This window comes from Oncorhynchus tshawytscha, linkage group LG01 (assembly GCF_018296145.1).
Source record: "Oncorhynchus tshawytscha isolate Ot180627B linkage group LG01, Otsh_v2.0, whole genome shotgun sequence".
Classification (NCBI taxonomy): domain Eukaryota; kingdom Metazoa; phylum Chordata; class Actinopteri; order Salmoniformes; family Salmonidae; genus Oncorhynchus; species Oncorhynchus tshawytscha.
The window spans coordinates 41,519,192-41,545,599 of record NC_056429.1 but is presented as its reverse complement, the minus strand read 5'-3'; the positions used below and the strand labels follow the sequence as shown (position 1 = coordinate 41,545,599).

The 26,408-nt window shown below is 43.3% G+C and overlaps 1 protein-coding gene across 2 annotated transcripts; it reads right to left on the bottom strand.

Moving 5' to 3' along the window:
- Nucleotides 1–545: 545 nt before the first annotated feature.
- On the bottom strand, nt 546–26,110 carry LOC112250839 (tyrosine-protein kinase receptor Tie-1). 2 transcript variants are annotated; one of them, XM_024421324.2, is made up of 23 exons: nt 25,821–26,110; nt 24,703–25,011; nt 24,410–24,520; nt 24,019–24,174; nt 23,537–23,668; nt 23,151–23,291; nt 20,932–21,060; nt 20,595–20,740; nt 20,236–20,380; nt 19,809–19,967; nt 19,459–19,596; nt 18,808–19,098; nt 18,217–18,507; nt 17,493–17,686; nt 15,726–15,936; nt 13,363–13,476; nt 12,263–12,453; nt 10,385–10,498; nt 8,990–9,060; nt 5,126–5,166; nt 4,625–4,721; nt 4,396–4,495; nt 546–2,397 (listed from the first exon to the last, which is right to left on the bottom strand). In XM_024421324.2, exons 1-23 carry the CDS (start codon nt 25,861–25,863, stop codon nt 2,326–2,328), a joined length of 3,396 nt encoding a protein of 1,131 aa, XP_024277092.2. In that variant the 5' UTR covers nt 25,864–26,110; the 3' UTR covers nt 546–2,325. The 2 variants fall into 2 exon arrangements, with proteins under 2 accessions (XP_024277092.2, XP_024277099.2); XM_024421331.2 differs by having other exon boundaries at nt 13,363–13,473.
- Between the last annotated feature and the right edge of the window lie 298 nt (nt 26,111–26,408).

The following is a 26,408-nucleotide window of genomic DNA, read 5'->3' as shown; positions in this document are numbered from 1 at the left end:
AGGAAGCTCAAGTCAGCGGGGCCCTGCGTGTCAGTCCTCAGTGCTTTGCCTGTCAGCAGGAGGAAATACATTGACAGATCAGCTCCCTGCAGCAGGGAAGAGGCCAGGCCCTGTGTGTGTGTGTGTTGGTGTCGGTGTGTGTCGGTGTATGTCCTAAAAGATCAGCTCTGTGCAGGGAAGAGGCCAGGGCCCTGTCAACCTCAGACCTCCCCGGTCAGAGCCTGGGCTGCGGTTTAGCCCTGACACCAAACACACTGACATTCAGAGGGACAATAGTAAGCCAATAGTGAGCCCCCACTCTCCACCATGAGTAAAAACAACACTTTATTCTACCTTACTCCAGGACTCTGAGAAACAGTGGCAATAGGGGCATAGTTGATGGGTTAGATCTAGTCTTGCATTGGCATACCTCCAAAATCACGTCGTTGTCACAAAACCGGGTTCCCGGCGATGCTAGGTTAGATCCAACAGGGGGGGGGGGAATGAAAGAGTAAAATGTACTACTTTAGATTCAAAGCTCAAGTTATTTATGTGCCTCAGTCCAGTCAGTCACCAATGAGAGGTTTTATTAAAGAAAACTGAAAACAAACCCTTTTCTCACAGAGTAGTTCCAGTAGATACACCATCCAAAGGGATACAGGTAGCATACAGTATGTCACAAAGGTAAACAAATTGTCTGTATAAAAGATTTATACTACACTTTTACAAGAGGATGATATAATTCGATAAGGACACGCTAAGGAACAAATACAGTACAGGAGGTACATACTTATGTAAAGCAAGCGATACAGGGGAGAGTGGGGTAAGTTGAGCCAACCTTGTTTCTAGGAAACAATACACAAAATGAATAATTTTTGACCAAATATTTAGGAAGAGGTCATCATTTCACGGAGTCTGTGAAGGAAGAAACCACATGGGGGGAAAAATTATAAGCAAGTTAGGTTAAAAAAAAACGGATTTTCACCAAGTCAAATACATTTATTGTGTTAGAGATTTCATGATGCTTTAATCTAAACCAAAGTAGATCATTTTAAGATTGTTCGATGCATCAGTTGGGGTTTCTAGATTTTTTACATGTTTTAATATTTAACCTTTAATTAACTAGGTACGCCAGTTTAGAACAAATTATTATTTACAATGACGGCCTACCCCGGCCAAACCTTAACCCGGACGACACTGGGCCAATTGTGCACCGTCCTACGGGAGCTTCAATATGAGGGCCTAAACCGAGCATGAAAGTGCATCCTTGTAGCTCTGTGGGCTAATATAGTCAAAATGTTTGCCTTGGGTTAAGTTGAGCCAATGGCAAGTTGAGCAAATTCAAGTGTTTTCTTTCCAGGCATAATGCATGGCATTATCACTGGGATATGAGGTGACGACAGGGCCTATGTTAAAAGTGTCAAAAACGAGAATAAAGTGTTTGTTCGGTGTTAAGCCTGTGTTAAAATATGCTTGATGATTTAAAAAATGTCGTGGTAATAGTTCATTCAGTACAGAGGTAGGTGGCACCAAGAGACCACTTTTTTTGGTCACGCTATGTTTTCAAAACTAATGTTTACATGCATATTTATTATTTCCAGGGATACACAACATCCTGAAATATATGTAGATATCGTTGATGGAAAGATACTATATTTCCCTTAACGGAGTGATGATGAATGTAATAAAGTGTTCAACTTACCCCACTCTCCCCTACAACAAAACAAGAAATAAGTGAATAGACAAGTGCAACATTGTTTTTTTTCCCCCCAGTCGGATCCATCTCAATCCATCTCAGAATGGACAGCTAACTACACGTGTGAGCATATGTCCACAAAAAAGTCCTCTCTCCGTTTTGATGAAGGGCTTGTAAGTTCATTGAGCACCCATCAGACTCTGGCAGTGTAATAGCATGTGACTCCGGCAGTGTAGTATCATGTCATGGAGCATCTTCCTTGTCCATCCTGTCCTTCAAACAAGGACCACAACGTGTCCCAAGACTAGTGTCACATTTCCCAAACACGCCCCCAAAGGCAACCCTCAGCCCCACCCGCCAACCCACCTGGCAGGGTTGTTAAGCACGTCATGCAGCCCCTCATTCTTCTATACTTTCCTTCAGAAAGGACTGCAGTGTCCAGTTCCACATCTCCCTTCCCAGCCCCCATAAGACCTCCACAGTGTCCTTTCACAGTCCTCCCTCTTTACCCTTGTGGTCCAGGTGGATTGTCTGCTACTCCATCGGTCCCCACGTTGGGCAGCAGCTGGGGGGCGGCAGTAACGCAGGGCTGAGCCCCGGGGCCTCTCCCGTGGGCTACGTGACCTGCCGGGGGCTGTGGGGGCTGGTAGTCAGGCCTCCTCGGCCGTGGCGTCTATCCCGGCATAGGTGAAGTTCTCGAAGAGCGCCATGTTCACGTAGGCCTGGGGAGGGAGGTTTGGAGAAACGATGGTAGTTAGATAGTACACTTGTAGAAGAAAGTGTTCCAAAAGGGTTCTTTTTGGTTCCAGGTAGAACCCTCTGTGGAAAGGGCTGGACAGTACATGGAACCGAAAAGGGTTCAACCTCTAACCAAAACTAGTTCTTCAAAGGGTTCTCCTATGGGGACAGCCAAATAACCCTTTAAGGTTTTAGATAGCACCTTTTTTTCTAATTGTGTACAGTCGTGGCCAAAAGTTTGGAGAATGACATAAATAATTGACATAAGAATTTCCACAAAGTCTGCTGCTTCAGTGTCTTTAGATATTTTTGTCAGATGTTACTTTGGAATACTGAAATATAATTACAAGCATTTCATAAGTGTCAAAGGCTTTTATTGACAATTACAAAGTTGATGCAAAGAGTCAAAATTTGCAGTGTTGACCCTTCTTTTTCAAGACCTCTGCAATCCGCCCTGGCATGCTGTCAATTAACTTCTGGGCCACATCCTGACTGATGGCAGCCCATTCTTGCATAATCAATGCTCGGAGTTTGTCAGAATTTGTGTGTTTTTCTTTGTCCACCCGCCTCTTGAGGATTGACCACAAGTTCTCAATGGGATTAAGGTCTGGGGAGTTTCCTGGCCATGGACCCAAAATTTTGATATTTTGTTCCCGAGCCACTTAGTTATCACTTTTGCCTTATGGCAAGGTGCTCCATCATGCTGGAAAAGGCATTGTTCGTCACCAAACTGTTCCTGGATGGTTGGGAGAAGTTGCTCGCTGAGGATGTGTTGGTACCATTCTTTATTCATGGCTGTGTTCTTAGGCACCCCCTTGGCTGAGAAGCATCCCCACACATAAATGGTCTCAGGATGCTTTACTGTTGGCATGACACAGGACTGATGGTAGTGCTCACCTTGTCTTCTCGAGGACAACCTTTTTCCCGGATGCCCCAAACAATCGGAAAGGGGATTCATCAGAGAAAATGGCTTCACCCCAGTCCTCAGCAGTCCAATCCCTGAACCTTTTGCAGAATATCAGTCTGTCCCTGATGTTTTTCCTGGAGAGAAGTGGCTTCTTTGCTGCCCTTCTTGACACCAGGCCATCCTCCAACATTCTTCACCTCACTGTGCATGTAAATGCACTCACACCTTCCTCCTGCCATTCCTGAGCAAGCTCTATACTGGGGGTGCCCTGATCCCGCAGCTGAATCAACTTTAGGAGACGGTCCTGGCGCTTGCTGGACTTTCTTGGGTGCCCTGAAGCCTTCTTCACAACAATTGAACAGCTCTCCTTGAAGTTCTTGATGATCTGATAAATGGTTGATTTAAGTGCAATCTTACTGGCAGTAATATCCTTGACTGTGAAGCCCTTTTTGTGCAAAGCAATGATGACGGCACGTGTTTCCTTGCAGGTAACCATGGTTGACAGAGGAAGAACAATGATTCCAAGCACCACCCTCCTGTTGAAGCTTCCAGTCTGTTATTTGAACTTAATCAGCATAACAGAGTGATCTCCAGCCTTGTCCTCGCCAACACTCACACCTGTGTTAGTGAGAGAATCACTGACATGATGTCAGATGGTCCTTTTGTGGCAGGGCTGAAATGAAGTGGAAATGTTTTTGGGGGGGGGATTCAGTTCATTTGCATGGCAAAGAAGGACTTTGCAATTAATTGCAATTCATCTGATCACTCTTCATAACATTCTAGAGTATATGCAAATTGCCATCATACAAACTGAGGCAGCAGAATTTGTGAAAATTAATATGTGTGTCATTCTCAACTTTTGGCCACGACTGTAGAATGATTTAGAGAACTAGGGTGAGGAATGCAAGTTGAAGAGGAATTCTATCTAACTAGGACCCTCTCAGCCAACTCCTGAAAGACAACACAAACTGGTCTGGAACCAGGTTATCTCTGTGCCCTATGGGATAGATCAGGGAATTGCTAGCTTATTGAAAAGATGAGTCCTAAGTGAAACTGTAGGTGAATGTCTCCTTACCTTCCTGGCCTCCTGCATCCTGTTGAGCTGTACAGAGATCTGAGAGAAAGGAGGTCTCTCATGCGGCCGGTCTCTCCAGCACTGCCTCATTAACTCATACCTGAAAAAAAATAACCAATGAACCAGCTATAACGGTGCACGCAAACAGTATACACATATACACACCCCCTCCCTCCCTCCCTCTCTCTCACACACAAACACACAGGTCCAAGCACAGGTCATCACTTACACTTCGTCGTCACAGTTCCTGGGCTGCTCCATCCTGTAGCTCTGAGGGAGTTTCTCATAGAGCTCAGCACAGGTCATCCCACAGTAGGGAGTACCACCTGATACACAAAGAGAGGACAGGGGGAACGGGTCACTTTTACGTTGATACAATGACACAGAGAAATGAGTTGATTGACTCATCTTTGTCTTAGTCATTCTTTGTCATGGTCATGATTGTCGTCATCATCATCAGGCGGGCATGCAAAGTAGATATTTCATTTCATGTGATACAGTATATTTCCCAGAGTGAGGGGGGATGTCCTGCTGACTCTCTGTGCATGCCTACTCTGTTAACTCTTAGCTGGGGAACCTTCCCCCTCTCTCTCTGGTGTGAAAGCTGTGGGGGAACTGGTTATATATTTTCTCACTGTGACAACCCACATTGCTAGGAATATGGGCTATTACTATTCCTCATTTAATAATATGTACAACATTCACATGGCATCACTATACGTCAACTTACCTAAACTCACTATCTCCCATAGAAGTACACCGAAAGACCACCTGAGAAAAGGAAAGAGGGAGAGGAAAGAGAGGGAAAATATAGGAAGAGAATTAGGAAGATCTAAGTGATATTGAACAGTTAGTGGCCTTGTAATTCAATTATTTATATATGTTAATGACATATTTTTACATTAGCGTGTGAATGCAACTGACTGATACCGAATCATTTTGTAATAGCACGAAATGTAAATGCATCCTAGTGTCTTATTACAGTAAAAGCAGATGACTTTAGAGCAGCCTCACAACTGTAAAAGCAGATGACTTTAGAGCAGCCTCACAACTGTAAAAGCAGATGACTTTAGAGCAGACTCACAACTGTAAAAGCAGAGAGAGAAACAACAAGTACTCTTCACTATCTGTACAGAGCCACCATCTGACTATGTGATTGTCAACTAACAAGACAATGTAGCCAACTCACTGCAAGTTAATCAGTTAACTGCCAGTCATTCTGTACAAATACAATGATGAACCCATTGACTCAGCTTGAGGTAAACAATCTCTTCTGCTCTCCCTCTACCGCTTGCTCTCTCTCTCCCACTCTACCTTTCTCTAGAACATAAACACAGAGTAGCGGTCTGGTTATCTTTGTTTATATTCTGTGGTGTGTCACCAAATTAGTGCCTTTGCTCTCGTCAACACAAGGCTCACACACACACACACACACACACACACACACACACACACACACACACACACACACACACACACACACACACACACACACACACACACACACACACACACACACACACACACACACTTAGTGCTGCAGCTAGCTTGTTAACAACATGTTTACTACAGAAACGTCTCTCCTCTTTGCTAACCTAACCAGCCTCGTTCGTTCCACTTCCTGTAGCTGTCCTAGGGCCTTCCAGTCAATTCTGATCCGGGTATAAATAGTCTGCGTTTGACAGGCTCTATGTGGTAGTTTGGCCGCACCACTATGCTCCTCTTGGCAGGGCCGGTCCTTGCCATTGTGCCACCCTAGGCAAGACCAAAATATGTGCCCCTGCAAAACTAAAAATGTCCCAGTAAGCAAAATGAAGTCAAAGACGTCTAAAACACGTCTTTTCCAGACAATGAAGTTAGGTTCATTTTAATTTCTGAATGAAAGTAGAAAATACGTATTTTCCAGATGTTGAACATTTGTATCTTCCGGACATTGAAATCAGGTTCCTTTTTGATTCTGAATGAAAGTAGAAAATACGTATTTTCCAGATGTTGAACATCTGTATCTTCCGGACATTGAAATCAGGTTCCTTTTTGATTCTGAAGTTGAAAATACGTCATTTAGAGACATCTATGTTTGGGCCAAGTCAAGGCCGGTCCAGACCGGAAAGAATCTGAACCAAACATAAACGTCTATGACTGGCTCAGATGTGGTACGGACCAGGCCAGAAATCAAGGCCGGTCAGCACTAAAAAAAAGACATCCAAAAAGCGTCAGTGTTGGTCCGTGCTTACAGCGTTACCTGCAATAACATTTTATGAATGCCCATCTATGTGGTAGGCCAAACATTTGTAAAACACCCCAAAAAGATATTGACTCGTGCTTACTGTGGTGTAGCGCACATCCATGTCGCTCACTATGGAGTTTCATGAATGCCCATCCATCTGGTAGGCCAACCATTTGTAAAACAAGCTGTTGCACTGGCTTCATTAGTCCTGATTCCTGTGACTAATCAATGTGGTTATTTAATTAAGCTCTGAATATCAGCTCCCCAACTTTATCAGGAGTTATCGTGAGCCTATTTGCAATGTGTTTACATAGAAGGATATGCAGAAGTCGGGCCCTATTTTCTTTTTTGCTACGATCAGCTTGTCCAAAATGTACAGATGCAAACTTGAAACCACTAATCATGACAACGGGGTGAAACTCATTGACAACAGTTGTAACGTTCTGTTTCCATATTGTTCACTCTACTTTGACCAGTCCTGTTTTTAGGATATATTGTTTGGTTAACATGACAGCACATTTGTTTTAGTTGATTGGGCGCCATTTTAGGTTTGTCTATTTGATGGGAGAAACCGGCACGGTGTCAAAAGTGTCCCGTCTCATTACCTTGTCATACATTTTATCTCCAGCCTGTAGACGACAGAAAAGGCCACAATACTCGTTCTATCACATCCTCCGATCTGCAAGGTGATTTCTGTTAAGAGTTTCTTTTTTTCTTTGACAGAACGTTGTGTGGTGGAGCGCAGCAGTAATGTGTCTCTCCAACAGCACCCTGGAGAGGAGAGCTGGGAATGGACAAAGCAAAATACTTTGCGCCCCTGCCGTTGACAAAGTGGGCCACTGCTTATCACGGGGTGGCATCAGCGCTCACCTAAAAAGCCTAATCCTAATCCTGCCTAATGAGTGGGCCGGGCCATGCCTCTAGGCTCCCTGGGTTCTGTTATCAGTTCCTCTGCACTAAATTAGCAGTTCACCATCGGCTGGGGGGAGGAGGAAGGAGGGGAACATGATTTGTTGTTTTGCACAGCCGGGTAGAGAGAGAGAGCAAAATGATGTGACTGCTGGCATTGTATTTTCTTCGAGCCCTTACCGGAAGCTGTGTAAGACATGGCATAAGTGTCTAAAGATAAATTAAAGATTTGTTCTACACTGAACAAAAATATAAACGCAACATGCAACAATTTCAAAGATTTTACTGAGATACAGTTCATATAAGGAAATCAGTCAATTGAAATAAATTAATCTATGGATTTCACATGACTGGTCGGTTGGTCACAGATACCTTTAAAAAAAAAAGGGCATGGATCAGAAAACCAGTCAGTATCTGGTGACCACCTCACATAGAGTTGATCAGTTGATTGTGGCCTGTGGAATGTTGTCCCACTCCTCTTCAATGGCTGTGCAAAGTTTCTGGATATTGGCTGGAATTGGAACACGCCGTCATACACGTCGATCCAGAGCATCCCAAACATGCCTAATGGGTGAAATGTATGCAATTGTGATCATTGTCTGTAGCTTATGCCTGCCCATACCCTAACCCCACTGCCAACATGGGGCACTCTGTTCACAACGTTGATATGAGCAAACCACTCGCACACATGACGCCACACACGCTGTCTGCCATCTAAAACTGTACAATTGAAACCTGGATTCATCCGTGAAGAGCATACTTCTCCAGCGTGCCAGTGGCTATCTAATGTGAGCCTTTGCCCACTGAAGTCAGTGGCCGAACTGCAGTCAGGTCAAGACCCTGGTGAGAACGAGGAGCACGCAGATGAGCTTCCCTGAGACGGTTTCTGACAGTTTGTCCGTGTGGCTGGTCTCAGATAATCCCGCAGGTGAAGAAGCTGGATGTGGAGGTCCTGGGCTGGTGTGGTTACACAAGGTTTGTGGTTGTGAGGTTGGTTGAGTGTACTGCTAAATTTTCTAAAACGTTGTAGGCGGCTTATGGTAGAGAAACAATCATTAAATTCTCTGGCAATACCTCTGGTGGACATTACTGCTGTCAGCAATTGCACGCTCCCTAAAAACTTGGCACATCAGTGGCATTGTGTTGTGTGACAAAACTGCATATTTTAGAGTGGCCTTTTAAGGTTCACAACACAAGATGCACCTGTGTATTGATCATGCTGTTGAATAAGCTTCTTTATATGCCACACTTGTCAGGTGGATGGATTATCTTGACAAAGGAGAAATGCTGACTAACAGGGATGTAATCAAATGTTGTGCACAATACGTTTTTTGTGCATATGGAAAATTTCTGGGATCTGTTATTTCAGCTCATGAAACACGGGACCAACGCTTTACATGTTGCGTTTATATTTTTGTTCAGTATAGTTGAATATACGTTTCCCAGTCAGATACTCACACGTCACTCTTGATGGTGTACACACTGTAGTTTAGGGACTCTATCGCCATCCAACGCACTGGCAACCTCCCCTGCAGCACAAAGAGAAAAAGCCAAGACATCCCATTGGAAAACGTGGTATAATTCAGTCGTCAAATTTGGTTTTAACTGACAGTATGAAGTATGTCTGGTACAGAATTATAATGGTCCAAGTCCTGTGCTTCTCTCTTCTCATTACTAGCTGTAAGGAAACATTGGACTTGTAAGGTAACTTGTTGCCATGTCACACACACTACTGCCCTCTTCAGTTCAGACTTTTACAGCAGACTTATTTCCCATTTCTGACATACTCTCCCCTCCACATGTACAGTATTTGGACAGTAAAAGCAACATTTTAGCATTTGGCTCTATACTCCAGCAATTTTTTTCAAAAGGTTTAGTATTTGGTCCCATATTCTTTGCACTCAATGACTACATCAAAGCTTGTGACTCCACAAACACTTTGGATACATTTGCAGTTTGTTTTGGTTCGTCTTTCGGGTTATATTTGATCAAATAGCAACAAAATGGTGAATAATGTGTCATTTTGGAGTCCATTTTATTGTAAGTAAGAATAGAAGATGTTTCTAAACATTTCTACATTAATGTGGTTATGGATAATCATGGCTGATTTGTGAGTAATGAAAAGTGAGAAAGTTAGAGACACAAGGATCACCCCCCCCAATATATCACTAATCAATGTTTTTGTTGTAGCCTCTGTAATCTTCTCACTCATCATTATTCATGATTCATTCATTCTGTTTCTTAATCATGTCATTATCAGGATTCATTTAGACGTGTTCTATCTACCTCTATCCACTCACTTACTCCAGTCCACTCCATTTACCATTCAGTTATTTTTTAGGCAAAACATAACCCAAAACCCAACCAAAACAAACTGCAAATGCATCCAACTTGTTTGTAGAGTCACAAGCTTGATGTAGCCATTGTGTGCTAGGAATATAGGACCAAATACTACACTTTTGACTACTTGAATACACTAAGTGAATTTGTCCAAATACTTTGGACTTCTTCAAAAGGCGGGACTAGATACATAAAGTGATTTCATTTCTAAATGGTACAACAGATATGCTTGAAAATACCCTCAAATAAAAAGTGATGTTCTGTATCGTCGGCTCATATTAAACATTTCATCTCAAATCCAAAATGCTGGAGTAGAGAGACAAATATAAAAATGCAGCTTCTGTGTCCAAATGCATACAGAGTGTAAGTAGTGCTCTTGTGTGAGACACCATGCAACATGTTCACATTCTCTTCAGAATGTGCTACTTGATGTTGGCTGACCAATGATGATACACACTAGAATCCTAGCTATTGTTCCTTAATGCGCTGTGCTGTATGTGACTGAGCTCCCACCATGGTCTTTTTGACGTAGACCTCCTCCCCTCGGGACAGACCGAAGTCTGCTATCTTGGCCACTAGGTTGTCTCCCACTAAAACGTTCCTCGCTGCCAGGTCTCTGTGGATGAACTAGAGAGAGAGAGAGGAGAGGAGAGGAGAGGGTGAAAATATGAAGCTCACATCTGGGAATATCATATGAATTTATGCTGAGAGGAAATCTACATTGATGTAGGATCCTGTAGATTCCCTGTCATATTTATCAATCATCATTTGTGTATTGAATAGTATTGCTGTAAAAAAAGAAAGAAAAAAGGATACTACCAAACTTGGATATGAACAACATGGAATTGGCAACCACCCTCCCATCTCAAGGACGCAACTTAGAGTTCACAGGCATACAGTTGAAGTCAGAAGTTTACATACACCTTAGTCAAACACATTTAAACTCAGTTTTTCACAATTCCTGACATTTAATCCAAATACAAATTCCCTGTCTTAGGTCAGTTAGGATAACCGCTTTATTTTATTTTAAATGTCAGAACAATAGTAGAGAGAATGATTTATTTCAGCTTTTATTTCTTTCATCACATTCCCAGTGGGTCAGAAGTTTACATACACTCAATTAGTATTTGGTAGCATTGCCTTTAAATTGTTTAACTTGGGTCAAACGTTTCAGGTAGCCTTCCACAAGCTTCCCACAATAAGTTGGGTGAATTTTGGCCCATTCCTCCTGACAGAGCTGGTGTAACGGAGTCAGGTTTGTAGGCCTCCTTGCTTGCACATGGTTTTTCAGTTCTTCCCACAGATGGCCACTCCAATACATTGACTTTGTTGTGCTTAAGCCATTTTGCCACAACTTTGGAAGTATGCTTGGGGTCATTGTCCATTTGGAAGACCCATTTGCGACCAAGCTTTAACTTCTTGACTGATGTCTTCATATGTTGCTTCAATATATCCACATGATTTTCCTACCTCATGAAGCCATCTATTTTGTGAAGTGCACCAGTCCATCCTGCAGCAAAGCACCCCCACAACATGATGCTGCCACCCCCGCGCTTAATCGCACCAAAGTACGTTCATCTCTAGCAGACAGAATGCATCTCCTTCCTGAGCAGTATGACGGCTGCGTGGTCGCATGGTGTTTATAGTTGCGTACTATTTTTTTGTACAGATGAATGTGGTACCTTCAGGCATTTGGAAATTGCTCCCAAGGATGAACCAGACTTGTGGAGGTCTGAGGTCTTGACTGATTTCTTTTGATTGTCCCAGGATGTCCAGCAAAGAGGCACTGAGTTTGAATGTAGGATCTTGAAATACATCCACAGGTACACCTCCAATTGACTCAAATGATGTCAATTAGCCTATCAGTAGCTTCTAAAGCCATGACATAATTTTCTAGAAGTTTACAAGCTGTTTAAAGGCACAGTCAACTAGTGTATGTAAACTTTTGACCCACTGGAATTGTGATACAGTGAATTATAAGTGAAATAATCTGTCTGTAAACAATTGTTGCAAAAATGACTTGTGCCATGCACAAAGTAGATGTCCTAACCGACTTGCCAAAACTATAGTTTGTTGACAATAAATTTGTGGAGTGAAAAACAAGCTTTAGTGACTCCAACCTAAGTGTATGTAAACTTCCGACTTCAACTGTACCTGTGTGCATAGCCACGGGAAGTAGTTTGCGGGGGGTGTTTCCAATTCTATGTTGTTTATATCCAAGTTTGGTAATATACCTTTTTTACTGGTCCACTAATACAGGACTAGTAAAGTCCAAGTCCACTACTTTTGTGTGTGTTTTTTTTCTTCAATATTTTTTAAAATTCAGATTTTTCAGGGGGTGCTACAGCACCCTCAGCACTGCTCACGGCTATGCCCGTGTGTATACTCTACCTGTTTGTCGCTAAGGTAGTGCATGCCAGTGGCCACGTCGACAGCGAACTGCAGCAGTTGTTGTGAGGTGAGGGTGGAGGCTGTGCCGTGCTCCTTGGCGAAGGCAGGGTCTGTCTCGAGGACCCGGCTCTTACGCAAGAAGTCAAGCAGGTTTCCATATGGGGCGTACTCAATGGCAATGTACAGGTACCCTACACGGGTAGAGAGAAGCAGTTGGAGGAAAGTAAAGAACGTTTATGATTTACTGGTACACTGTATGGAGAAGGTTGTTTAGCGAGACACCGTTTGCATTAAAGTTTGCCATGGAGAGGTAGGAAGGCATTAATGGAGTGTCATACTGTATTCCATAGAAATAGAATTCTCGTCCTGTGCTGTGATCGTCATTATAAAACTGGTTGTTTGGATCCTGGATGCTGATTGGACGAGCAGTGTTCCAAGCCGTGCTGTATTGGCCATCACAGACACACCTACGCCCGCTAACAGTTCCATTTGTGCCCCCATAAGAATATCATGTTCAAGGCAGGAAGGCATTAACTGAGTATCATACTGTAATCCATAGACATAGAATTTGAGTTCTGCGCTGTAATCATCATAATTGTATAGAGAGAGAGAGGGAGAGAGAGAGAGAACCACCAGTGCTAAGTCAAGGCTACTTGAGAACCACGGTGGTTTAGTAGGATGTATATGTATATATATATTTTTTAAATCTCCGGTAATGTACTTTCCACTCTAAACTTCCTCCCCACCATATGTTATCAATCGTAGATCTTTATACAAAGTGAAACAGGCAATTCAATTATTTCCCAAAACTGTCAGAAGTGGCTAGGAAATAGAAATGTCATGCTCAGAGCTTGGTCCAAACGTATATAAAGTAAGGCTATACGTTAACACAATGTAGTGTAACAGAGTTTCAAATGTAAACATTAAAATCACGATCAGAATACTATAGCTATCATATAAGAATACAGACTTATTTATTTAAATGTTTCCTAAAGAGATACAGTACTTTAAAAGTCTTCCCTTGAGATTACAATGTCCATACTTTAGTATAGTATCAATTAAGAGCATTGCCCAGCATGGCCAGTAGGTGGTGTGCTCACCCCTGTTTTCACAGGCTCCTATGAGGTTGATGATGTTGGGATGTTGGCCCAGTTTACACAACACTTCCAGCTCTCCTGCAAAGTCCCGGTGGTCATTCTCCGAGGCAAACTCTGCTTAAAACAAAACAGCACACACAGCAAGTTACAAACATGTACAGAGAAAGAAGCTTTGTGACATTATATCACTGTGTTAGAATGTGTTTTGTTTCTTTGACTGTTATGTGTGTGAGTATGAGTTATTGATGTGATGTGTGTGTGTGTGTGTGTGTGTGTGTGTGTGTGTGTGTGTGTGTGTGTGTGTGTGTGTGTGTGTGTGTACATGCTTGTGTGGTAGTGTAAGTGTGTGTCAAAGGAGGCTCCTCAGAGGAGGAAGGGGAGAACCATCCTCCTCAGTGAAATTCATAAAAATAAAAATAGTGAAACATTAAAAAAAAATATATATATCCTTTTTAGATAAAACTATACAAAATTTACATCACATACACTACCGTTCAAAAGTTTGGGGTCACTTAGAAATGTCCTTGTTTTTGGAAGAAAAGCAAATAGGCCAGTTTTATTGCTTCTTTAATCAGAACAACAGTTTTCAGCTGTGCTAACATAATTGCAAAAAGGTTTTCTAATGATCAATTAGCCTTTTAAAATTATAAACTTAGATTAGCTAACACAACGTGCCATTGGAACACAGGAGTGATGGCTGTTGATAATGGGCTTCTGAACGCCTATGTAGATATTCCATTTAAAGAATCTGCCGTTTCGAGCTACAATAGTCATTTACAAGATTAACAATGTCTACACTGTATTTCTGATCAATTTGATGTTATTTTAATGAACAAAAAAGTTGCTTTTCTTTCAAAAACAAGGACATTTCTAGTGACCCCAAACTTTTGAACGAAACTGTATATTCACATCATAATCCAAATAATGAATTAAAACACACTATTTTGAAATGAAGGTCTACAGTAGCCTCAACAGCACTCTGTAGGGTAGGGCCATAGCGTAGCCGGAGGACAACTAGCTTCCGTCCTCCTCTGTGTACATTGACTTCAATACAAAACCTAGGAGGCTCATGGTTCTCACCCCCTTCCATGGACTTACACAGTAATTATGACAACTTACAGATGACATCCTCTAACCTATCTGGGCTCTTGCAGCATGAACTGACATGATGTCCACCCAATCAAAGGATCAGAAAATGAATCTATTACTGAAAGCATAAGCTACAGATAGCACCGCAGTGCATAAAATGTGGTCAGTAGTTGACGCAAAGAGAGCGAAAAACAATAGTTGAACAGTTTTGAACAAATTCATTTCTTTAAAAATGAATGTGACGCGCAAGATTTTTTTTTCACTTTCACTTAGATAGCCTACTCAAACACCCAGCTCAAACAGAGAGGGATGCTATGTTAGCTAGCTGGCTATGGCTATCCAACACTGGAACTCTTCCAAGTCATGGTAATCTTTTGGTTTTATTCATTTATTGCTACCGGGGCCCGTCGGTGTAACTGCTAAACTGATGCTGACTGTATACTGTACTGCATGATTGTAGCGGGTTTACTAACACGTTAGTTCTATTAGCTATGTTGACTGTGACATTGCTAATGTCTTTAGCTAATATGGTGACAAAGATGTAGGCTGTGTTTAGTGGTTAGCAGTTATTAGGTTTGGCTTGGAAAGGTTTTTTCCCCTGGTCACAGACAGCTGATGTGTTGTGCACTGAAGTCCACAAGTGAAGGGAAAAGTTGAGAGGAGAGAGTGTAGATGCGAGAAGGAATTATACAACAAGCAAAATGTTCATACTGTTTGTATGTGGCTGCTATGAAAGTGAACTGTGTTTGCGTGTGATCAGGGGTGTATTCATTCCGCCGATTCTGTTGAAAAATGTTTCTTAAACGGAAGCAAACGGAACAAAATTGTGATAAACATACCTGAATTTGTCCATTAGAAACTATTGTTTGCAACTGTTGGACTAATGATTACACCCTAGATCAGCTAGATGCAAGCAATAGTGTGCAAGCTGGTATTGAATGTGTCACTGTCTGTCACCTTGATTACTCAAAATGTTCTCTCAACCTGTGCACCTACGTTGTAAACTGTCATTCATAGACTAAGTTGTAGCAACATCATGATTGGTATTGGGAAAATTCAGGTATCATGTAGTAGGCTAAACCTATCGATGTTACATTGAGCTGGGTGGATGGAATATGAATGACAGTCATCCAAAATGCTGTAATAGAAATAAGTCCATGCTCATAAAAAATATATCATCCATCTTAAACATCACCGACCACCACTGGTGTGTGAGTGAGTGCTTGCCTGCGTGCGTGCGTGCGTGCGTTGGTACATGTGTGTGTGGTATCTACTACCTTTTAGCATCTTGATAGCAGCGCTCATCTTGGCCCCGTCCTTCTTGATCATGGCCTTGATGACCTGTCCGAAGTTGCCCTCTCCGATCACATCTTCAAACTTGATGTCATCCCACTCCAGGATGGGGTAGGTGAGGGGCTCAGAGGTAGGCTTCGGCCTCCTTGTCAGGGTCAGGGTCCCAGAGTTAAACTGGAGGATGGTCTCCTCTCCCTACGGGTTGCAATGATAATTTTGTTGGATTTGTTTTTAATCAAAGCATAGAAATGATCAGATTTGAGGTGTGTTTTTCATAACATGTCTTTATGTGAAGTTTGAGATAGTGTGGAATGTTTATTTATCTAATCAGGTTATCCAACTTGTTAGTGAAGGAATATACAGTACCAATCAAAAGTTTGGATAGTTTGGCTGCTTTTCCTTCAGTCTGCGGTCCAATTCATCCCAAACCATCTAAATTGGATTGAGGTCGGGTGATTGTGGAGGTCAAGACAACTAATGCAGCACTCCATCACTGTCCTTCTTGGTCAAATTGCACTCACACAGCCTGAAGGTGTGTTGGGTTATTGTCCTGTCTAAAAACAAATGATAGTGCCACCAAGCACAAACCAGATGGGATGGCATATCCCTGCAGAATGCTGTGGTAGCCATGCTGGTGAAGTGTGCCTTGAAATCTAAATAAATCACAGACAGTGTCACCAGCAAAGCAGCCCCACACCGTCACACCTCCTCAACCATGCTTCAACATCACACCTCCTCCTCCATGCTTCACAGTGGAAACTACACATGCTGAGATCATCCGTTCAGCCACTCTGCGCCTCACAAAGACAAGACGGTTGGATCCAAAAATCTCAATTTTGGACTCATCAGACCAAAGGACAGGTTTCCACCAGTCTAATGTCCATCGCTCGTGTTTCTTGGCAGAAGCAAGTCTCTTATTATTATTTATGTCCTTTAGTGGTGGTTTCTTTGCAGCAATTTGACCATGAAGACCTGATTTACGCAGTCTCCTCTGAACAGTTGATATTAAGATGTGACTGTGACTTGAACTCTGTGAAGCATTCATTTATATAGCAATTTCTGAGGCTGGTAACTCAAATGAATTTATCCTCTGCAGCAGAGATAAGTTTTCCTTTCCTGTGGCGGTCCTCATGAGAGCCAGTTTTATCATAGCACTTGATAGTTTTTGCGACTGCACTTGAAGAAAGTTGACATTTTCTGGATTGACTAACCTTCATGTCATAAAGTAATGATGGACTGTTGTTTCTCTTTGCTTATTTGAGCTGTTCTTACCATAATATGGAATTGGTCTTTTACCAAATAGGGCTATCTTCTGTATACCACCCCTACCTTGTCACTACACAACTAACTGGCTCAAACGCATTAAGAAGGAAAGAAATTCCACAAATGTACTTGTAACAAGGCACACCTGTTAATTGAAAAACATTTCAGATGACTACCTCATGAAGCTGGTTGAGAGAATGCCAAGAGTGTGCAAAGCTATCATCAAGGGAAAGGGTGGCTACTTTGAAGAATCTCAAATATAAAATATATTTTGATTTGTTTAATACTTTTTTGGTTAATACATGATTCCATATGTGGTATTAATAGTTTTGATGTCTTCGCTATTGTTCTACAATATAGAAAATAGTAAAAATATAGAAAAAACCTGGAATGAGTAGGTGTGTCCAAACTTTTGACTGGTACTGCAGTTTAGGTGCTTTTTTATGGCATATTTGTGTGTTTGTGAGTCCTCTCTCTCTATCCCTCACCGATCCAGACTGGTAAGTGAAGGTGCGTCTGCGGTTGAGCAGAGTTTTGCGGATGCAGAAGAGAGCCAGCAGGGCCAGCAGGATGGTGACACAGGTGACCGTCACAGACCCCACCACAGCTACCAACAAATGGTAGCCCTCACTGCCTGGAAGCCCCCCCACACCCTGGGTGGTAGGAGTGAAGTCCTGGGGACCTAGAGGGAGAGGTGATATGAGAAGATGCACAGTTTTATGCAGATGAACATTGACAATATCCTATTTATTATGTAAGTATCCTCACGTTTTAAAGTGGTAGTTCACAACAACAACAAAAATCTATGTTCACTCTAAAATTTCACTCAACGTTTTTGGGACATTTTCAGACCTCGAATGTGTTCAAATGTCAAAATGAGTCCATGTCCCATACGATCTGATGTTTACGTCCAGCATTACACTTCAATCCCAAACGATCGGGAAAGATTGGCAATCTGAAGTGATTAAATGAGATGGAGGTACCCTTCTTTGTTATTCATTTGGGATTACAGCATTGCTTGATCTAAACAACAGATCGTGTGAGATTCAAACAAACCTTGACGTTTGACCTCTTTTGAGTACTGAAAAGGTTAAAAAAAAAAAAACATAGATTTTCAAGTGGAAAACTTTAAATCCATGTACTTTGAAGCCTTTTTGAACCTGTTTAACACCTTTTACTCCATACATGTTTTTGTTTTAAACCGTCTCTCACCATCTCCCTGGGTCCTGGCATGGACAAACTTGCTCCACTCCCCGGGTACTTTAGAGAAGGCCCTCACTCTGAACTGGTAGAGAGTACTCCCGTTGAGCGCTGTCACATCTTTAGCTGTCTTGTTGCCATCGTCTGTGTCGACCCAGGGGTGAAGGCTGCCCTGTCCCACCGACTGGTACTCTATGATGTACTTTACTATGCCCCCGTTAGGGTCCTCAGGGGGCTGCCACTTCACCTGCACCGCAGACACAGACAGGGGCAGAGCCTGGACGTTCCGAGGGGATGAGGGACCTGGGGGAAAGAGGGGAGGAGAGGGACAGAGAGGAGACATCAGCGGGGTTAGTATTGGTCAAAAGGTGTTAGCTTAGGCTATATGGCGATTGCCAAATTGTACCATTAAAGTGCTTGAATTTCTTTCTGTATTTCCTTAGTAAGTCATCCATTCCTAAATGTTCTTTCCTTTATGCACCCATCTTTAAATATGACACAATATGAGGGCAGGGGGGAGCCACCAACCATCCACCATCCTTCCACCAATGACAGTCATCAACACTCACTGCTAAGCCAATAGGAGGAGCTCTTGTTAGTTACCCTGGCTGTTTATGCGGACGTTGTACGGCTTAGAGGCGGGCCCCAGACTGCCACAGTTGAGCAGCCTGACGACCACTGTGTAGTCTTGGTGGTACTGCAGGTTGTAGAACTTGGTGGAGAGCACATTGAGCAGGGTGGTCTCCTCTCTCAGCTTCTCTCCTGAGGGGGATGGCCCGAAGAGCTGCACTAAGAACCCGCTGGCCCTGTCCGCGTTGCCATGCAACAGCCAGCGCACAGTGGCGTTGCGGCCCTCCAGCGAGCTGAAGTCAATCTCTGGTCGAAGAGTGGGCTCTACAGCAGCAACACAGAACATGCAGTCATGGAAAGGCCCTCCAGCCTGGGATACTTTCTCCTTCTCCTATTTACTTAGACACAGCCTCTCGTTTACAGATGGGCAAAGAACATTCTGATTAGGTCACTAGACAGAATTAAAGAACCATTCTTTCAGATTTAGATCATGCACTCAGCTCTACTACAACTTAGATACAACTTAGAAACACACACACACACACACACACACACACACACACACACACACACACACACACACCTCACCTCACCTGCAACCTCACCAATTGCCTACAAACCTCTGCTCTGACTATTGCATTTCGCCACCGCAAAAACGAATCCCAGCATACTGTTGCTGCTCACCTGGACAGTCAGTCTCCATGATGGCCTCAGGCCCCAGAGTCCCCTCCCCTCCCTCCCCAGGACGGGTCAGCTGGACACGGACGTGGTAGCGTGTAGATGGCTTCAGATTCATCAGAGTTATAGGCTCTCTACTGTACACTAAAAGACAGGAACACAGAAACATGGAGAATCAGACAGGATTAGCCATATAGAGTAGGGATCTAATATTGATAATGACAAATTGGCAAATTGTCTTGCGTTGTTTTTAGGCAAGGCAATTTTTCCTGTGAAATGGATGACATGTTATGTTGCCAGGATAGTAGTTGTAACTCCCGTGACTTTACATGAGATCAAACACCATCTGTATGCACCTATGATGGAGGACCAGGAGTCTCCTGTCTCCATGGGCTTGTAGAGGAGCTTGGTGGAGTCGATGGGTCCGTCTCCTCTGTAGGACTCCACAGGCATCACCACCAGCTGCTTACTCCTCTTCTCCAGCAGCTTGGGAGGGGTGCTGGGGCACGGTGGCTCTGGCGAGAGAGGGGAGTAAAAGTGGGTGAGAATTTGAGTAATGGGTGATCTGATGAGTCTCAACCAGAACATTAAATCTTTATCGCCAGACCATTTCTCAGTGTATATTTAGGGCTGGTTTCCCAGACACAAATCAAGCCTAGTCCTGGACTAAAAAGCATGTTCAAGTCCAGGACTAGGCTTCATCTTTGTCTGGGAAACCTGCCCTCAATGTTAAGCACCTCACATTGACTGATATAGACCAGTAAAATACTTTTCTCTTCTCACCTTTGACACTGAGGTTGAACTTCCTTGAGTCTTGTCCCCCATTGGTGGAAACCCTACACTCCCATAACCCAGCATGCTCAGTGGACAGACGGGGAATATCAAACTGGGCTGTGCTCTTATTGGAGTCCATGGTGGTACGAGACGCCTGAATTAGAGGTCCAAAAATATTTTGATAAGGCTGCTTACAATCTGATGTAATGCTGAGCCAACTGACATTATCATAAAAAATATTGACATATTTTCACTATTACAAAAACATTGAATTTCACAAATCTCACTGACTACACCATCACAGTTTGTTTCCAAGTAATTGAATAATCAAATGTAAAAATGGCCGCCCATCCTTCCATTGCCTCTACCTTGAGCACAGTGCTGTCCAGTTTGCGCAGCTCAATGCTGGCGTGGCTGGGCAGGGGGTTGCCTGTGGCGGAACACAGGATCTTGGGGCTGGAGTGAAGGTTCCACTCTAGACCACTGGCCATGTCCAAGATCTGGGGGGCGCGGTCTGATGGGAAAGAAACAGATGATGAAGAGGAAGATAAATGAGGTGATGATTATGATGTTGATGACGAAGATGCTACTGCTACTTGTGATGGCCTTATTAGTATTGATGTTGGTAGTGTCAGTGGCGATGAAAAAGAGGAGGAGGGCAAGGAAAAGGAGGAGGAAGAGGAGGAGGAAGTAATGCTTACCTACCTGATTTCTCACAGTGCCGTCCTCTCCAGCCAGTGGGACACTGACATCCACTGAAACGGTTACACACTCCACCGTTCTTACACTTACAGCGCAGCCTGCAGTCTGCCCCATACATGTCCCTGTGGCAGACTGGGGAAGAGGGGGAGAGGTGACATTAGGATGGGAAAACCAAGGTGTTGGGATCTGTCGTGATGGAATTGCTACCTGATATGGCTATGCATGTTATGTACTCTGTGTATCTATTTCAACACATGCAGTCATGTTGATAGGTCGGTTGTACAATTACAATCAATATTAATTGGGCCATCTAAGATATGCCATAGCCCTACATACAGTTAATTCGGAAAGTATTCAGACCCCTTTACTTTTTCCACATTCTGTTACGTTCCAGCCTTTTTCTAAAATGTATTAAATAACAAAAAAATCCTGTCACGTCCTGACCATAGAGAGCCCTTATTTTCTATGGTAGAGTAGGTCAGGGCGTGACTGGGGGTTAGTCTAGTTTATAATTTCTATGTGGAGTTCTAGTTTTGTTTCGATGTTGGTGATTTCTTTCCACCTGTGGTTTGTGGGATATTGTTTATGTGTAGTTGCATGTCAGCACTCCATTGTCGTCACGTTTCATTTAGTCTTTATTGTTTTGTTGTGTGGTTCACTTATTTTAAATAGAGATGTGGAACCCAGATCACGCTGTAGCTTGGTCCGATAATTATTACGACAAACGTGACAGTTCCTCATCAATCTACATGCAATACCCCATAATGACAAAGCAAAAAATATGTTTTTAGAAGTTTTTGCAAATGTATTAAAAATAAAAAACAGAATACTTATTTACATAAGTATTCAGACCCTTTGCTATGAGACTCGAAATTGAGCTCAGCTGCATCCTGTTTCCATTGATCATCCTTGAGATGTTTCTACAACTTGATTGGTCCATCTGTGTTAAAAGTCCATCTGTGGTAAATTCAATTGATTGGACATGATTTGGAAAGGCACACACCTGTCTATATAAGGTCCCACAGATGACAGTGCATGTCAGAGCAAAATTCAAGCCATGAGTTCAAAGGAATTGTCCGTAGAGCTCCAAAACAGGAGTGTGACGAGGCACAGATCTGGGGAAGGGTAACAAAAATATCTGCAGCATTGAAGGTTCCAAAGAACACAGTGGCCACCATCATTCTTAAATGGAACAATTTTGGAACCACCAAGACTCTTCCTAGAGCTGGCCGCCCGGCCAAACTGAGCAATCTAGCGAGAAAGGCCTTGGTTAGGAAGGTGACCAAGAACCCGATGGTCACTCTGAATGAGCTCCAGAGTTCCTCTGTGGAGATGGGAGAACCTTCCAGAAGGACAACCATCTCTGCAGCACTCCACAAATCAGACCTTTATGGTGGAGTGGCCAGACGAAAGCCACTCCTTAGTAAAAGGCACATGACAGCCCACTTGGAGTTTGCCAAAAGGCACCTAAAGAACTCTCAGACCATGAGATACAAGACAAATTGTTCCTATGAAACGAAGATTGAACTCTTTGGCCTGAATGCCAAGCTCACGTCTGGAGGAAACCTGGCACTATCCCTACAGTGAAGCACGGTGGTGGCAGCATCATGCTGTGGGGATGTTTTTCAGTGGCAAGGACTGGGAGACTAGTCAGGATAGAGGGAAAGATGAACGGAGCAAAGTACAGAAAAATCCTTGATGACAACCTGCTCCAGAGCGCTCAGGGCAAAGGTTCAGGGCAAAGGTTCAGGGCAAAGGTTCTCCTTCCAACAGGACAACGACCCTAAGCACACAGCGAAGACGACGCAGAAATGCTTTTGGGACAAGTCTCTGAATGTCATTGAGTGGACCAGCCAGAGCACAGACTTGAACCCAATCTAACACCTCTGGAGAGACCTAAAAATAGCTGTGCAGCGACCCATCTAACCTAACAGAGCTTGAGAGGATCTGCAGAGAAGAATGGGAGAAACTCCCCAAATACAGGTGTGCCAAGATTGTAGCATCATACCCAACAAGACAGGAAGCTGTAATCGCAGCCAAAAGAGCTTCATTCGCAAAATGTCTAAAAACCTGTTTTGCTTTGTCATTATGGAGTATTGTGTGTAGATTGACGAGGGGAAAAAAACAATACATTTTAGAAAAAGGCTGTAAGGTAACAAAACGTGGAAAAAGTCAAAGGCTCTGAATACTTTCCGAATGCACTGCATAACAAATGAACTCACATCTGTTGCAGTGGTTCCCAGACCAGCCACTGGCACAGGAGCATCCGTAAGGGTCAGCCAGGCAGAACCTCAGCCCTCTACAGTCCATCTCTGGCTTGCATGACTCCTGGCAGTTAAGCCCAAACATTCCCTCTCTACAGGCTGGGTGGGAATACAGTACACATAGATACAGTACAGGTACAGTTACTTCAGACAGTTTGGCAATATAATATACTTGTCTTTACAAACATGCACTTATACGCACTCTCACACACACACACACACACACACACGCACACGCACACGCACACGCACACACTATTGCTAATTTGTCGTATGTGTCAGCTTCAACGACTATAATCTTATGCTTTAAACATATTGCCACCCCCCCTTACACACACACCCACCTGTCTCGCAGCGCATCCCCATGAACCCCGGTGGGCAGATGCAGTCCCCGTCCCGGTGGTGACACACCCCTCCATTGAGACACTCTGGACAGTCCTTGTCACAGTCGGCACCCCACTTCTTACTGCCACAGTCTGTGCAGGACAGTGGAGGAGCGTCAGTGGCCAACCCACCCAGATACAAGCACCTCATCCATATGTGAATCACCATACATACTCTTGTAATGGTCAGTAGTAATAAACACGTTAATAACACTATTAACTGAGTACTAATAATGTACATTCAAAGACACAACCAATCAGAAATGTCTCAGAGGAAAAAAAACAACAAAACGTATTGGTCAAGCTTCTATCCAGATGGAAAATAGATAAACAACAGCACAGACTAGTGTACCATCAGTAAAGTGTATCAACACCATCATCCACACATATCAAGTGTGTACGTCTTGTGGGAGGTGTGTGTAATGAGAACAGCCCTACTGCACCTCTGACAATCAGCCTCATCCAGGCTCCATTGATGGGACTGTCTCCCACGAAGCTGGCACTGTAGATGCCCTCGTTGGCTTTAGCCACATCCTCCAGGGTTAGTACAGCCGTACTGTTGGACACATCACCCCAGTGGGTCGTGTAGTGATAGTTACCTGGTTTTACGACACAGCGAGTCAGCACATAGGACAAGCTCTTAATAATGTGAATACATTATAATCCACATGGTGGGGCTACTTGATACTTGTTTCTAAAATACAAAGGGAATGATTCAACAATGCCTATATTGCCATCGTCTCATTTAGATGAATCTATTCCCTGCTCACACATAAATGCCTGCCCTTCATCCATCCACCCATCCATGCCTCCCTCCATCCCTGTGCAACTCACCGTTGTATTTCCAGGTGACGTCTCTTCTCTGGGAGCTCAGGACCTGCATGGCCAGGTGAACTGTGTCTCCTCTGTTTGCTGTCACCGTGAGGTGGGCCGGGACAAACAGGGCTGATAGGAGCAATACAGAGGAAGACAAGTTAACTCTCTGTCTCTGTCTCTCTCTCGCACACACACACACACACACACACACACACACACACACACACACACACACACACACACACACACACACACACACACACACACACACACACACACACACACTCTTTCAGTTAGAGCCTCTTCCTTACCTTTGGCAAAGTTGTTGATGAGAGTCACTTTACCCAGGTTTATAAGAGGATCAGTTCCCTGGGACGCATGGCAGTAGAAGATGCCTGTTAGGTCCATCACACCCACGAACTCGTTCGCCACCACCTCCTTGGTCTTGGGCCTTTTGACTCTGTAACGTGGCCGTGAGGAGAGGATGAGGATGCTGTTGTCCTTCTTGATGTCCAGGTCTAGCTCTGCTGCATCCCGCTCCCCAGTGAGGCAGGAGATGGAGAAGAGCTGAGGGGTGGAGGCCTCAGCGTTGGAGATGACGGTCAGGTCTGTCACCGCACCTGTAGGGACGAGATGGCGCCACTCATTTGATACAGTCATCTAAACTGTTATGAGGTAAAACAACAAAGGGCAGCCACTGTAATGACCTATTGCTTATTACAATCTGATGTGAGATCAGTTTATATATTTTAATCCAAATGAACATTACTAGACCTTAGGGCAAGGGTAGTTAAATCTACCATGTCCAGAATACTGCTGGTTTTCTGTTCTACCTAATAATTAATTGCACCCACATGGTGTCGCAGGTCTAAATCAGTGCCTGATTTCAAGGAAATAATGAAAATAAGCAGTGGAACTGGCTTGAGGCCCAGATTTTAATTTGAAGGCCTTAGGCGAGGCATAACACAACAACCTTTTGACACATTCCAGTTACATTCTGACCTAGGATCAGTTCCCCCAACTTAAATCATTGTGAGCTAAATAACAAAACCAGTCATATGGTGGGTCATTTTGCTCCATTAAATCCAAATGTGGCATTCTAGCCCTGTGGCATTCTAGCCCTGATCTACAGAACAATGGCAGGAAACTGCTATGAGATCCTGCTCTCTCAAGAGGCTGCTGCCTTCTGCTTTTCACTTTGACTTTTATTGTAGCCAGTCATTTGTTGTGTCAAATTCATTTTGATGTTCAGAAATCGTAGTTAGGTTTGCCTCGCAAAAGTTATACTTTCTGGGGTTACTGTAGGTTACACTCTCTGTTAATTAATATAATAAGGACAAGCACCTTGAGCCATGTACTGTATTTTTAGAAGATAACAATTGATTGACCTTTTATTTCTAGGATACAAATAAGATAGTTTGACTTTTACCTGACACATGGACGAGGCACAACAAAAATAAGACGTGTATCATAATTGTAATCCTCACAGCGACAATTCCGAAATCAGTTGTGTCTAATCCAATGATTGACTTAAAAGTAGACACTTCTACATTCCATCGATGGTCCCCAGTGTGCCAAAGAACTGCGCGCGTCTTTGCGCATTTCCATAAATTCCAGTAATTGTTTTTGACAATAACTCTGTCCCTGTTTCTGTTCCAGGCCGTTTCACATTCTCCTCTCCAATCTTGAGTGTTCTGAATCTGTTGTTCGTGAAATGGAGTTACTCTGGGTGGGAGAGGAAGGAAGAGCGTCATGAGGGGAAAGAGGTCGCTTTTACTCTCCAGCCAAGATTGGTTTTGATTTCAGGAACTGGAGAAGAATGTTGCACCATTTTACAGAGTAGACTTTATACTTGTCGTAGAATTTAAGTTATTTTCACAGTCAATTTCCATTTGTCCACCAAATGCATTGTTAGCCAAGTCAATCATAGAAAATGTATCTAGGAAGAAATGCCTTCATTGTTTTATGTATTTGCACACTGTTTTGAAGATGCCCAACAAAAAAACAAAAAAAATGC